At 30.1% G+C, this 15,950-nt stretch overlaps 1 protein-coding gene across 1 annotated transcript; it reads right to left on the reverse strand.

The window, feature by feature from the left end:
* Positions 1 to 3,089: 3,089 nt before the first annotated feature.
* LOC105198380 (lipase 3) lies at positions 3,090 to 11,900 on the reverse strand. Its single transcript, XM_026139836.2, has 8 exons — positions 11,673 to 11,900; positions 11,063 to 11,264; positions 9,654 to 9,768; positions 7,550 to 7,796; positions 7,296 to 7,454; positions 5,251 to 5,335; positions 3,703 to 3,860; positions 3,090 to 3,438 (listed from the first exon to the last, which is right to left on the reverse strand). Exons 1-8 carry the CDS (start codon positions 11,829 to 11,831, stop codon positions 3,283 to 3,285), a joined length of 1,281 nt encoding a protein of 426 aa, XP_025995621.1. The 5' UTR covers positions 11,832 to 11,900; the 3' UTR covers positions 3,090 to 3,282.
* Positions 11,901 to 15,950: the final 4,050 nt, after the last annotated feature.

The following is a 15,950-nucleotide window of genomic DNA, read 5'->3' on the forward strand; positions in this document are numbered from 1 at the left end:
TCCATACAGGTAATGATGAAAATTTTTAAAAGAATCGATGATTGCTAAAAGCTCACGACGAGTAACACAATAATTCCTTTCCGTCTTACTCAATACTCGACTATAAAAAGCGATTACCTTTTCCCCATCCTCTTGTTTTTGAGATAAAACTGCACCAATGCCATGATTGGAAGCATCTGTGTCAAGAATAAATTCTCCTGTTTCAGAGGGAAAAGATAAGATTTGCGAAGACATTAAGAACTGTTTAAGTTTAAGAAAAGCCGATTGACATTCCTCATTCCAAATAAATTTATTTTGATTTTCGGTCAAAACAAATAAAGGTTTAGCAACAATGGAGAATTCTTTAACCAACTTTCTGTAATAAGAACAAAAACCAAGAAAACTGCGTAACTGTTTTTTATTACGAGGTACAGGCCAATTCCGAATACATTCAACCTTCTCAGGATCAGTAGAAATTCCATTCTCCGTAATAACATGACCCAAGTACTTAACCTTTCTTCCGAAGAAAGAACACTTCTTAGGATTTAATTTTAAATTCGCTTTTCGAAAACGAAGAAAGACTTCCTTTAGATTAGCTAATGAACCTTCAAAAGTGTTACTGAAAATAATCACGTCATCAAGATAAACTAAACACATTTTATTTATGATTTGATGAAGAACCTTTTCCATTAAACGCTCAAAAGTCGCCGGAGCATTGCATAAACCAAAAGGCATAACAGTAAATTGCCACAGCCCATTTCCAACTGAAAAAGCTGTCTTTTCTCTATCTTGAGAACGCAATTTTACTTGCCAATAACCACTCTTCAAGTCCAGGGTCGAAAACCAAGAACTTCCGGATAAACGATCGAAAAGACTATCAATCCTAGGCAAAGGAAAAGAATCTTTTTTTGTAATAGCATTTAGTTTCCTATAATCCACACAAAATCTAAGAGTTCCGTCCTTTTTTTTAACTAAAACAGCAGGAGAAACCCAAGGACTATAAGACTCCTCAATAATTCCCTCGCGTTTTATCTCTTCTAAATTTTTTTCTACTTCATCACGCAAATGGAATGGAATTCGTCTAGGTGTCTGTTTAATGGGATCACTCTTTTCTAAGTTAATAGAATGTTCAACGATTGAACAATTTCCTGCAATTACCTCTTCCGAAAAGACATCCTGAAATTCCCTCAGAAATTCTGCAAAATGTTTTTTTTGAGAAGAATCTAATTCAGAAGAATTTCTTTCGAAACAATCTAGAAGAAAAGCTGGAACGTTAAAATTACTGATTCGAGTACAAAAAGAATTTTTTAATTCTGGTAAAGTTTGTCCGAAACTTGAGACAAAAATTTCCCCGTAACCAGTTTTAATTAAGAAATCAGCTCCCAAAATACAATCATCCTTGATCTCTGCTACAAACATTGGAAATTCCAAAGAATGCTTTCCTAAAACAACTTTTACTTCGAGTTTAAAATCTACGGGAACTTCCTCCCCAGTAGGATACTTTAAATTGCAATCTCTAACGAAAATCTGTTGCTTATTTTTCTTAACAAACCTTCTACTAAGAATGGAAACATCAGAACCTGTATCTATTTTAAAAATACAAGGCTGATCATCCACGAAGCCGCGAAAACAAAAATTATTGTTTTGCACGCAAAAAGACTTTACAGGAAAATTCTTTTTTTTAACCTCTAATTTCTTCGCCGAGCTTTGCAAAATTTCTCTGCAAAACTCGGCTATTCCAAGTTTCCCTCTTTCCCAGTAAGTGAGAGTGAAGGACATTCTGAACGAAAATGTCCCTTAGAACCACATTGCCAACATTCAACATCCTTCCGTGAAAATCCCACTTTTTCCTTGAAATTCCCAATTTCCGAGTATCTATTTTTAAAATCTTTTCTCCCTGTGTTTTTCCGCAAAAATTTTGATTTTTCCGAAAATTTAGAAAAACTATTTTCCCTTATAGCCTTAATGGCCATAGCCCTTTCTACCGCTGCACGCAGGGAAATCACTCCCTCCAATTGAAGGGTTTGTTTAACAAAACCGTCCGCAAGCGCAGCAACAAATTGTGAGCATGCGATTTTATCTCGTACTTCCGTAGAGCATTCCGGATAGACTAGACGAGACAGACGTTCAAGATCTGCTCCAAGAGTGGGAATATCTTTCCCTATACGTTGCTTTCTATTAGTAAATTGTGTATAAAAAGACTGAAACAAGTGACTTTCTCCGAAACGCAATTCTAAGCGTGACTCTAATTCAGAAAATTGTAAATTCTCCAATTCCGAAATCCCGTCTAAAATTGAACGCGCTTTCCCTCTACGACATGAAGCTAAAACCGCTACTTTAACGGTTTCAGTCCAACTATTTACTTGAGCGAGTAAACGGAATTGAGAAAGAAATTCGCGCAATGAAGAATTTCCATCATAAGTATCCGGCTTTAATTTAAAACCGATATTATTCTCTGAAGCAGAATTTAAATTGGTAAACGACTGGCCTTGTATTCGACGTAGTTGTTCATTAAGTTCGTCCTCACGCTGCTGAAAGCGAAGACGCTCCTCCTTCATCGTACGAAGCTCCTCCAACGCAGCTCGCAACAACTCCGCGGAGCCCGGAATCTCAGCATCTCCTGTTGTACGCTCGATGTTATCTTCCGTCGTCCTCTCGACGAAATCTCCCGTAGAACGCACACTCGATCGTTCGTCGACTCCCGGAGATTGTGAAATCGCTCCTGAGGAGCGCGTGCACATCCCCTTCCTCGGAGTATGCACGAAAGCCATAGTTCAAAAATCGTTTAAAGCTCGTCCTATCTCTTGTTCGTCCTATCCCGGACGAGCCCCCAAAAATGTTACGTCCGTCGGTTACACAAACACTCTCGCGCGCTCTCACACTAAGGGCACTCGCGTGCGATAAATAATAAAGCAGAATCTTTGAAAAACTCCAACGTTTATTCTACACGACTGTCACCAAAACAAAGCTTCAGACCTCAACAACACGAACATCGCTACTAATAGACAAAAGACGTTTAAAACATAATACACGCCTATACCGGGCGTAACAGTATGATAAAATAAAGGAATAGAAATTTATAAGGATAAGTACAAAATGCAAAGTAGATATAAAATTGCAAACATATAAAAATGGTTTATAAAGACATAACACATTAACAAGAGATTAATAACTCAAAACAATATACATTTAATTATATTAAACGCAAACATTGATCTAAGAATAAAATATATTTGTCAACGAGAAAGAGCAAATTCTGTGGATTAATCATCTCAGAAATTCCGAGGAATAGCTGCTGACATTTCATTGACGTTTCTTATTCATTTGATTCAGCATCGGGTCGTATAAATACTTTTTCACATTCTTAGCCCATAGAAAGTCGAGATGATTAAATTTCTTGTCTCCTATTAAAGTTTTACTGGCGAGATTGCTCACTTCGCTGGTCAACTTTTCCACATCCTAGACAAATCGTAATGTAAATAAAAAAGTTCTAAAAAATATGAACCTATAATTTCATCTGATATTTCAATGCTAATGTCAATAAAAACACTCTAGAACTTTTTACAACTTGTTACAATCAAACAAGGATCATTTTAATGCTTAAATTTAGTATTAAAACATCAAAGAAAAAGATACGTTAACCAAAGACAAACGACCAAATACGACGATTAAGAAAGATATTTAAGAAATAAATAAATTGTTATATATAAAAAAAATACAAACCTTAACATTTGCTAACCAATCGTTTTCACTGTAATATACGTGCATCGGTGTCGTGATTTTGCTCAACATATATTCCGGTGGAGTTAACGAACCGTGCACTTGTTTATTGCGAAGTCCGTAATCGTATTGTTGAAATCTCCCTGCTGTGATCACTTTTCCTGTTGACAGATTTGGTAGTGTTATTATGGAAAATATTTGAGAGATTTGAATATAATGAATATCACAAATAAATCTTTATACATTATGCATATGCTATAGCTTGTTCGATCATCTGCAATTATTTTGCACTAGTGTACACTAAAAATTATATATGGCCGGTATTCATAATTATTACGGAATGACTGAGAAGAGGTGTATAGCAAATTTAGAGAACAGGATTTTTATGGTCGTGCTTGAGACTGCATCATTACATGTGAAATTCAATGTGAATTGTATGATAATTGTGTCAATTAAGAGAAGAAAATGATCTGGATAACGCAGCCATTTCTATATTTACGTAATTATATTAAATATTATATTTTATCATTTTACGATCTCATTATTATTATCGTTGTTGATGCCTTGCCATATTGAACATTGTATTTTTATTTCAACATTATGCGAAATTGAACTCAAAAGTGTAAGGATAGTAACGAAACTTTAATTTTATATTAATCACTTTATATGTGGCGGTTGAAGAAGACTAAGTGAGATCGAAACATGTCTCAGAGCATTTAAAGATTTGTTATTGTTATGGAGTTATTAGCAATAAACGTTAAAATCCATCAAAGTTGCGATGTCGATAATTTACCCTTTTTATTTTGTTTACTTGATATAAATTTATCTTTTTGTTATGCTTATATTTTGTATATAAAAGAGGAGATTTATGTATGCATCTTACGGACTTTGGAAAATTCGATATTAAGATGTAGAATTTGATGATGTAAAACTAACATGTAACATTCAGGTGTTGATGAGTCATAGAGTTGAAATTACAAGGTAGGGTTTCTTTAATTTGAGATTGACTAATAATTTTTTCTTATTTATTTATTTTGTGCATTTTGAAGTTGTTTTATGATTCTACAAAACGTACTTTTCAAAATTTATTTGTAAAGTAAAAATTAAAGTTAAATTAATTATTCAAACACATTAGAATGTATTAAATTTTTTCTTAAATATGTAGTGTTTAATAAAAACTTTGAACTCAAGAGAATTACCATTTGGACATTATTATTTTTTGTATTTAACAATCCAATTTTGCCGCGAGCTGTCCGATTATTTGGACATTATGGCTAAACTAATTTTATGAAATTTCTAACATTCGCTGTAATATCTTTTAAGTGTAGTATTCCAAACTTTATAATCTTGTATCTAACCCTTTGATTGGCAACTGAATGTTACATATTATTTTTACGACATCAAACTGTCTTAATATTTAACTCTCAAAAATCCGCAAGATATAGGCAGTTCTCCTCTGATTAAGTATCTTTATGTATAGCAGTATTATTTATGATACTGTAACAGTAATAACTTTAATTTATGAATATTAGTTTATTAATATAAGTTTACCAGAATTGATGATTTGCGCAAAGTGCATAAGTTGCTTCGAGGATGCACTAGCTGGAATATGTCCTAAGATTACCGGTAGAAGAACCTACAGACAATATAAAAAATAATTTTGAAAAAATGTGATAAAAAAAACGTTTATTTTTATTTAAAGAAAATTTTTTTAATTTCAAATTTAAAAAAAATGTTATCACTGTTATAAAGTACTTTTCAAGCTATTCAACTTTTATTTAGAACATTTTTTGTCCATTATAGTTTCGTCGATATTTGCTTCAAAAGAAAAATACTAATTTTCTTCAAAGGGGTATTTTATTCCTTAAAAGTGAAAACGGGCACGTACAGAAGAATACGTATCCCTTATTTTAATTCGTACTACACATTAAACGCTCGTCAAAATCGAAAGACGACATTTTTGTGTCTTCCCTTCTTAGACATCTAATTTAATACTGAAAGTTTATTAGGAAAAATTATTTGTGTATACATGTGCGTGCAATATGTAGTAGTATGTAATGACGAACTGGTATTTCGTAAATCGCACCTATTGTAAATTGTGTGTAAGGCGTTCAATCTGTAAAACTAACGATTTCAGCATCCCTTTAACGGGACATTGGCAACGTTAATTTTGTCGACTAAATTTATTTATGTAGATGTTCGATATTAAGTTTAGTAGTAAACATCCTAATATCTCTACAAATTTCTACATCGATATACCTACTCAAGCACATATGTGTACAAATTTTGGGATAAAGTGTTTTTTATGCTCTAAAGCTCTTAACTCACTTCTGAAATCCACACTATTGGACCTTTCTGTTTTTGAGTGGGATTTATGCTTACTTTATACATATAATGAATAAAATTTTTATATAAAGCAGTTGTGTGTATTATCATGAATTGAGACTATGTGTTGATGTCAAAACTGCCAATAATAAAATTTTTCAAATTTTTTTGTTTTTTGTATGAATTTTGACTTTGTCTTGCGTTATTGTCTGTAAGGTACCCGAGCCGAATAAGGCCCACCTAACTTATTTTATTTTTTATAAATTTTATTTACAAAGATGTTGAAATGAACTAAATGAAAGTAAAATGTTTATTTCATCCACTTGCAAAAATAAAATTATCATCTATATAAAACATTTTATGTATATATATAATAAGTAAAAAAGGAATTTTTTTTAACTCTGACATTGGATTTTATTAATTTCTTGTGTTTTTAATAAGGCCCGAATTAAAAATAATTTAAAAATAACAAAGGAATTAAACATATTTCCCAACTCACTGTTAAAATGATTATTAATTACAAATACGAAATCCTTTAAGATCTATTTTACTGTAAAACATCATAATTATTTTTAATTTTGTCTATAATTAACATTTTAATTTTAAGAAATTCAGGCTATTTTAGTGGAATTTTAGCTTGTGGAAAGTTAGCGTTATTGAAAATCATTATTCTCTGTTGCAAGCCACATACATAATAAACAAATGGCAATCACTATAACAATAAATGTATAAGTGGGCCTTAATTAATAATACATTATTTATAACAAAGTATACTTATTCCAAAAAATTGATATATATATTTATTTCTTTTCTACAGTTAGAAAGTTAAATAACATTATAATATGTCGTAATAAATAATAAAATAATGTATACTTATTAAATTTACAACAAATTTTTATAAAATAGCTGATTTCCCATCTTTATTAAAAGCGTTTGTTGCATTGAATAAACGTGTTGCTACCGATATTAATTCCCTAGTCCCTCTTTATCTATTTCCTATGACATATCTTTTAAGCATATATTTTAAACATAAAACGAATTTTTAAATGGTAAATTTAAAAGTGGGCCTTATTTAGTACGGGGCTTTATTCGACTCAAGTACCTTACTTTAATTATGGAAAAGGATTTATAACTCTTTCTAATCAACAAAAAGTTACTTTGTATGAAAAATATTACGTTCAATTGGTAAACAGACCTGTTGGCAGAATCACTTTAAGATTATGCTCGAAAAATTAAATGTTCTTATAAATAAATATGTATTCAATGCTTACTGGATCAAGTTGATCAGGATTGAATCCAATCATCAGAAACAGCGCATTCGAGCAAATCGGTTGCGTAGCAGCTTTCTCCCCACATAAAATTTGTCCAAATCGTTTTATTATTTTGTTGTCGAGATTGAATTCGTGGAAGCCAACTAATTTCCAGAAAAACTGCAATAGCATATTTAAACTGTCAGAAACGAAAGAATTATTTGAAATTGAGGTCTCTCTATCATTTTTTTTTTTTTTAACTAGAAGTCACGTACTTCTCCAAAATGACAGAACTGTGATGTGAATTGTAAAAGGGGACTCTTCATCCTGCCAGAATAAGCGATCGGAGCCAAAGCATACATCTCCTCGATATGCTCCTGATATTCAGGGCGATCCGCTGCCATGACGAAGAAAGTGGTGGTGCCTTGGCTGTGTCCTATGTAGAACATTTTTTCACGGCCGGTGGTTTTCACAATATGATCTATCATTGCTGGAAGATCAATCGTACCCATCTCATGCCAACTGTAGTGTGCAATCAAAATACAAATAAATTACGTTTAGTTAAAAAAAAGGTGAAGCATTAAAGCTCAGAAAACATTATTTTTATATTTATATACAGTTTTTATACGTATAATGTTTGTTTATGCATAATGCGCTTTTTTTTTTATTTGTAATACTTTTATCCTTAAAGATGGAGACATTAATTTTAATTTATGTAATCTGTTTTGGTATCTTAAATTTTTATCATTTAGTCGAGTGGTCCAAGATAATTGATTAAATTTTTTCTCTGATGAGATAACAGATTATTAAAACAACTCTTATTTCAATATAAATATAGATTTAAAGTATATCTATATATATAAATATAAATAAGTTCAGAGTTTTTCTCTCGATTTAGTCTTCGTAATTATTTGTTTATAAAATATGGTGGGAAGAAAAATATTGTACCAATTTATTTTTTAAATCAAGCTTTAAATAAAATTTCTGATAAAATCTGGAAGTTAATTAAAACAATATTATATTAATATAATTATACATATTCATATACTCACACATACATCTTTTTTAATTTTTATAATGATTAATCGCTTAAAAATAGACTTCAACATTCTCATTTAAAAAAAATTAATTTTAATTTAAATACAAAACAAAAGAAATTTTAAATAATTATACAGAGTGAGCCATTTGAATCTATCACTCCAAATATTTCCGTTTCCTTGCATTTTACAAGAAAATGTTTCAAACAAAAGTTGTATGGTTTCAAGGGGGTCATAAGATGGTGTCATTAATTTGATCTTGAATAGTTGCTTGAAGATCACGTGAAGGACACCTCCAATTTTTTTAATGGGACTACCTACTTTTTATTACATATTCTTGTAGTATATCTCGAAACCTTTCCAAAACACTATAAGAAAGGTCATTTTCGTTGAGTACTTTCTGAGTTGTGAGGCTTCAAAGTTACGTTGTACTGTAACTTTCAAGCGTCATAACTGGACAAATTTTTAACAAAAATAAACTTATTTATAGTGTTTTGGAAAGCTCTCGAAATTGACTACAAGAAAATGCAATACAAAAATATAGAATGTTACGGAAGTACTGATACCCTTTAATTAGGGAACTATTGATACTCTAACATTGTATCTCTTATTGCATATTTTTGTAGTTTATTTCGAGTTTTTTCCAAAGCACTACAAAAAAGTTTATTTTTGTTAAGTACTTTCCGAGTTGTGACGCTTAAAAGTTACAGTACACCGTAGCTTTCAAGACTCACAACTCAAAAAGTACTCAACAAAAATAAACTTTCTTGTAATGTTTTGGAAAGGTCTCAAGATAAACTACAAGAATATGTAATAAAAAGTAGGTAGTCCAATTAAAAAAATTGGAGGTGTCCTTCACGTGACCTTCAAGCAACTATTCAAGATCAAATTAATGACACTATCTTATGAACCCCTTGAAACCATACAACTTTTGTCTGAAACATTTTCTTCTAAAATGCAAGGAAACGGAAATATTTAGGGTGATAGATTCAAATAGCTCACCCTGTACAAAAAGGTCGTTAAACTATTTCGATTTGTTGTTGATCTTATCAACAATTATTTAAATGGAAAAAATTTATTTGTTTTAATTTAATATACTTTCTTTTAATTTGGAAGTTACAAATCCCAAATTGAAAGAAATAATTACTTTCAACAACAAAAATTCTATTGTCTGAAATATTGTCTAAAAAACAAATAATTTATTATTTCAATGAGAATGTTTCATTGTAACAGGAATACGTCTCTTTTTTTAGTAGAAAATTATTTATTTAAAACTAATAAATTTTATTAGTTGAACACACACATACACATATACATAGATTATAGATATATCGATTCTCACCTGAAGTCCCAATAGTCCTTCTTCGACATTTTGCTATTTGTATGTTCACGAGAATACGTACTGCCACGCACGTTACCGAGCCACACATCGTACCCCGCATCCGCCAGAATAAACCCTAAAGAACAATATTAGAATATGTTTGAGGACTCTCAAAATTTAAACAAATAATCAATAAACAGGCTAACGAGAGTCTGCATGGGTATTGGAGCGCAATAAACAATTAATATTTAAGTAATTATTTATTTATTAAAGAATCAATCAAAACAACGAAAGTTTCGGCTTTCTTTGGAGCCCTCTTCAGCGTAGATTACGATTAAAAAATGATTTTAGTTGTCATCAGTCAGTTTACGGGGTGTAATCGGGTCACGAACGGTTGCCAAATCCCCAGTGGAAGCATTGCTCGTGGTAGTGTTGAAGAAATCGACACATTTCTAAACAACCATCGCGTTTTTCTTTTTATAAAAAGTGACCATTATTATAGTCCATAATTTATTTGTGTGACTCACCCATAAAAACTGACGAAGACTAGCGAAGTCTTGGATAAATTTGTCCATTCGAAACGAAATTCGCCTGTTACAGTATACATTTAAACGCTCTATAATGCCGCGTGTTTACTGTCTAACGCAGTAATGTATACTGACTAAGTCTTCGTACATCTTACCTAACCGGCAACGAAGAAAGTCAAACGATCGAGAGTGTACAATAATAAGTACAAACACACATCAATACGACCGTTCGTGACTCGATTATACCCCGTAAACTGACTGATGACGACTAGAATCATTTTTTAATCGTAATCTACGCTGAAGAAGGCTCTAAAGAGAGCTGAAACGTTTGTTGTTTTGATTGATTCTTTAATGAATAAATAATTAATTGAATATTAATTGTTTATTGCGCTCCAAAACCCGCGCAAACTTTTATTAGCCTGTTTCTTGATTATTTGTTTAATATGAGAATACAATGACAAAAATAAATATTAATCAATATAGACAATAAAACAAATAAAAATTGATTATCATTTAATAAGGATCTATATTCTAGACAATTATGTTTTCTTTAAATTAGTCCAAATACAATATAAAAAAAAGTCAAATTTGAATTCTGATATAGTATAAAAATTTTTATGTAATCAATTAAACATTATGTATAGAAAAATATTTCAATATCTTATTTTAAGAAAGTTAATATGTGACTTGAAATAAAAATAAATTTATGTATACTGTTAATTTATATTACAATTAAAACGCAAAAAAAGTTTTTGTTAACTTTTTATCATTAAAGAGGCAACTTAATACTTAAATATGATTGTACAATGTTTAAATTGAATAATAGATACGATTGAATAATGCTTATGCAATAATGTTTTTCCTTATTTAAAAACTTTAATATTTTAACAATTTTTTCTTTACCTAAACTATTCTCACGGCCGGAAGTAACAAAAACCGATGAATCGCATAAAATGCCGTGCATCACAAACGCAACAGGTTTTTGTTCATTCGAATCGGCAGAAGTTGCTGGTCCTGTTATCCGATGAAGTTCCAAAATGTAACCATCCTCAGTTGTCACTTTGTGCAGTTCACCGTTATATCCGTATTTGCTTATTAGTTGCATCTGTTATAAGACGACTGCTTTGTAATTCAATTTTGTTCAATGCGAAAAATGACAAAAAGCTTATACTTATCTATGCGATAAAGTATAATTAATATTAAACTTAATTTATTAGTATGGAGAACATCCAATTTAACCAACTAATATATAATACACAATAAAAATAAGTTTATAGATATGAAATTATTAAAAAAATAATATTTTTCTCATTAAATTGACTACTCTCTAAATCTTGTAGAGCGAAGCATCACTTTAAAAAAGTGAAAATTGAGCTTGCAGTGTTAAAGCGATTTGCCACTATAGGAATCAAAATTTATTTCTGTTAAATTTGCTTTTTATTAAATACACAAAATGGTGTTAATTGAAAATCAAAGAAATGATTGATTAAAAATAAAGAATGATTTCACTCACCGTATTAAGCTTTGCATCCTCAGGAGTTTCAGGTAACAATTTCGGGATTTCTAATATCTGATCTGATGGATCCAATTTCGGTATTTCTTCTAACACACTCTCCAATGATTGAGCGTTCGTGGATGTCAGGATAGATATGAGAAGTATCGGTAGCAACATGGTTGGTCGACAAGATCGTTGCTGGTCGATGAAACAAAGAGAAATAAAATGAGTTTCTTAAACGTACAACTGTTATATATATACGGTGTTTACATTGTTTATATATGATAAAAATGTCAGAGTGTCTGAGGCTTTATACAACTTTAGTCAATACCATCTGTTAATTTCTCATTATGTCTGCTTCAGTAATGAATAACGACTGATGTAGTAAGCTGTAAGAAACATTTTGAAAAGAAATAACAGATATTGCTTTCCAAATGGACCGACTGTTTACTTACGAAGTGATACAATATTTCGTACACCATTCGCACTTGTACAGTATACTCAGGTAATCAGTTGACTTTATTTGTCATCATTTTGGCATTAAAATATCGTCAAAGGTCCAATTTTGACGTCAAAATGACGATAAATGTCAGCTGGGTATGTGCGCACATTTATAATTCATTGGACAAAAATCCAACGGAAGAATTTAACATCAAAAGTAAGAGTTACCTTTTAATGTTCAAAATAAATTGCGATGAGTAAAATTATTTGCAATCCTTGCCGACCTGAAAATTGCCAAAACAAATCTGCAATATCAAAAATCGAACTGATTGAGATCCTGATCTAAGATTGTCTAAAATTAATAAACTGTAATAATGAAAATTCATAAATAATCTGAAACACCTAATGCACGAATATTTATATTTATTGATACAATATATTTTATGTAAATTTTAAATCAATTTAATATATTTTAGTAAATTTTAAACCAAAAATATAAAAAAACATAAAAGATCGTATAATCGTAGAACGCAATCAAAAAGTAATGATAAAAAAGAAATAAACGCCCAACAAATGTTTTAATTTCAAAAGTTTTTTTTACACTTGTATAAATATCTCAGTATGTATGACCTTACAATTAGTAATAATTTTTATCGAATGCTGTTTTTATGCAATAATTAATCATTTATTAATTTTAAGAATATCTAGATACTAGTTCTAATAACATATAATTGCTGTGTCATGCATGTTTGTTTTCGAACGTAATTGATGATGCAATTAAACTTTTTTTGCTAAAATATCACGTAAAATATGAGTGCATCATATTAAAAAATGTGAAAAACGATTTCATCTTACATCAGTGTAAATATTTTACATCGCATATTTTTTTATCGAAATCTCAACTTCCAATTATAATGAAATACAACTTATTTGAGATTAGCTGTGGTCATATATAATTTTATAATTTTATAATTTTATAATTGTAGTCACTCTTACAAATGCTTCAATGTTATCGTTGAGGAAAAATTAACTCAAAATTGAGCAAACAAACTCGATTGAAAACATTCGATTATTTTAGCATGATCTTTATGTGTAAAATTGTCCGTACAAACACACAAGTTTTTAATTTAGTACGTATTTATTTACATTTATTTACTGCAATTAATGTCAGCGCCGGAGATAAAAAGAAAGTGATTGTGAAAGATTCAACACATAGATGGCAATATCTTAATTTTAAGTTTGTATTACACGTTTTATTATTTTTGAATGAGATTGTTTAAGGAATTATGTACACCTAGAGGTACCAAAATCCTATATTCATGAAATTTTTTCTACGAACGGAGTATCAAATCAGGATTTGTACTAATAGTTTATATATAGTTTTATTTGTAAAATGTAATTTTTTATTGTTAAAAAATATCAAAAATATCAAAAATATCAAAAAATTGAAGAGATATCGCCGTTGGCATCAGATATATTAGTTGCTGTAGTTTGCGGTACCCATTGTAAAATCTATATGGTTTATACAAATAACAAAACTGCAGTATATTCTTAAAATATATTGTTTAATCTAGTTTTTGTCGTAGCTGATTTTAAAAATTCACGTTTATTGCAGAATGGCGCTTATCTATATTTAAAAGTCCGAATGATCATCAAAAATTGAAACGGCTTCTTAGTTGTTGAAAAAAAACTAAGATCTTAAAAAAATCATTATAAAAAAAACTGCGTATTTTCATGCTGAATAAATAGAAAAATATCCGAATTTGATCTATTCATTTTGGAGCCATCTCACTGGGAGTCATCTTTCTGGGAGTTCGTTCAAAAGAAAGTTTTTTGTTGAATGGTGAGATCCGGCCCCGAGAAAGAAAGGCTGAAAAATAGAGAAACGATCTTTGTGACGATTCGTGTGATAGTTCGAATTTTAGGTTAAGTACTATTGTTTCGCACAAATTTTTAAAAATCCGAACGTAAAGTTCCTGATAAAAAATTATACAAAATTCTATACCAAAATCCTAGTACTGGACCATTTCTTAATTTTAGTAATTAAATTTATATGACTAAGAAAAAAATGTTTTACAAAAAAATAATTATTTCTATAAGAAAATATACATTTCTACGAAAAAAATAGTAATTAATATTAATGTTAAATTTCTATTTTACTAGAATTTTGTACTTATTCATAGATATTTTTTTTCGTCAAAGTAAGGAATTTAGAAATGTGTAGAATGATATAATTTGTAGCTTGTTTATTGTAGTTTGATGTAATTTCATCAAAAAATTCTACTACAAATATACAAAAATTTACAAAAGTTTTGAACAATGTTTCAATTTTAGCATTTTCATGTAGATTTTTGTAACATTTCTTAAATTTGTGTACGTAAAATTTTGTAAATTTATTTTCCACTAGGTAAAAGCTGATAGAAATGACAATGCACATGGCTGCAATTTTATTACTTTATTATGAAGAGCATAAGGTTTTGGAGCCGCATAATCAACTAATGAGACTTACCCGAAGAATACTTCAAAATGTATCAGACTCTCTTTTTAACTTTGATAATGAATTTCGAAAGATGTGCAGGTAAATTTTGTATTTAAAATCCTTAATAATGGTAAAAATTTATATTACAGCATAATTCTATATGCTTTTTATAAATTTTAGACTGACAAAGGGTACAACTCAAATGCTGATTCAAGAATTAACTCTATTTACACATCAGATATTACGAAGAATTGCAATATCTCATAAATTACAATAAATTACAATATACTTTCAATTTTTAATTTTTTTTAATGCCATTAAATTCCAAATGATTCCTCAATTTAATATGTTATTTTATTTAGATACTGGCACAATTAAATTTCTTTGCAGCAGGATTCTATCAAGAATTGGCCCAGAATTTTTGACGTGCATGTCACAATCATCATTAAGCCGTGAGAAGTGAACCATCTCACCTAAGTTACAGAATTGATCCCCGGGTGTTGCCTTCCAATCAGGCAGCGTTTGTATTACGACATAAATCTCTCTGAAAATGCTGTTTATCCTAAACAAATAGGATGTACAAAATATCAAAAAATAAAGAATACAAGAGCTATGCACTTGTATCTTGCTTGTACTCCATCCTTTACTTTCGCTCTACATTTACATAATCAATGAAATTATCATGAAATTATCATTATGCCTTTTACATTTCCTACAGTAATCATTTTACGTAGATCGTGATACACGATCGAGCTACTTTTACATGAAAAAATCAATTTAACTCACGATATTTCCGTTAATATAAACAATAAACAACTGAAATCACAACACAATACTAATATAGCATGAAGGCACATAACATCTAGAATGGTTGTGAGCGAACTATCTTTAATCCTTCTATTTCTTCTTTACTTCTGTAACGTAGTACATCCCAGCGCAGCGTAAATACCAACTTTACCTTATGTATAATATTATATTGAAAAAATTAATGTATTACATGTTTGGTTACATATTTGCTATGCATGTGCTGAATCGAAAAAAAATTACGTTACCAATTTGCAGACACGTGATTGCTTATACATGCAATCAAGGACAAAACAAAAGTAAACGGTTAGCATCATTAGTATGTTATGATATCAACAATATGACAGAAATATGATAGCAAAAATAATCCATTATTCCTCTTGAGCAACATAATAAAAACATAACGGCAACAAAATCTGTATAATGATTTATGTATATTGCTGCGTATACGTCTTCAAATTATAAAGGTTTTTAATTATAGTTTGTTGTTCACAAATTGTTAACAATAAGAAACTGTCACCTACGAGCAGTATGCACTGTCAACAGATAAACGCTGCAGAATTTCTTATAAA

The sequence above is a fragment of the Solenopsis invicta genome, chromosome 5 (genome assembly GCF_016802725.1).
Source record: "Solenopsis invicta isolate M01_SB chromosome 5, UNIL_Sinv_3.0, whole genome shotgun sequence".
NCBI lineage: Eukaryota > Metazoa > Arthropoda > Insecta > Hymenoptera > Formicidae > Solenopsis > Solenopsis invicta.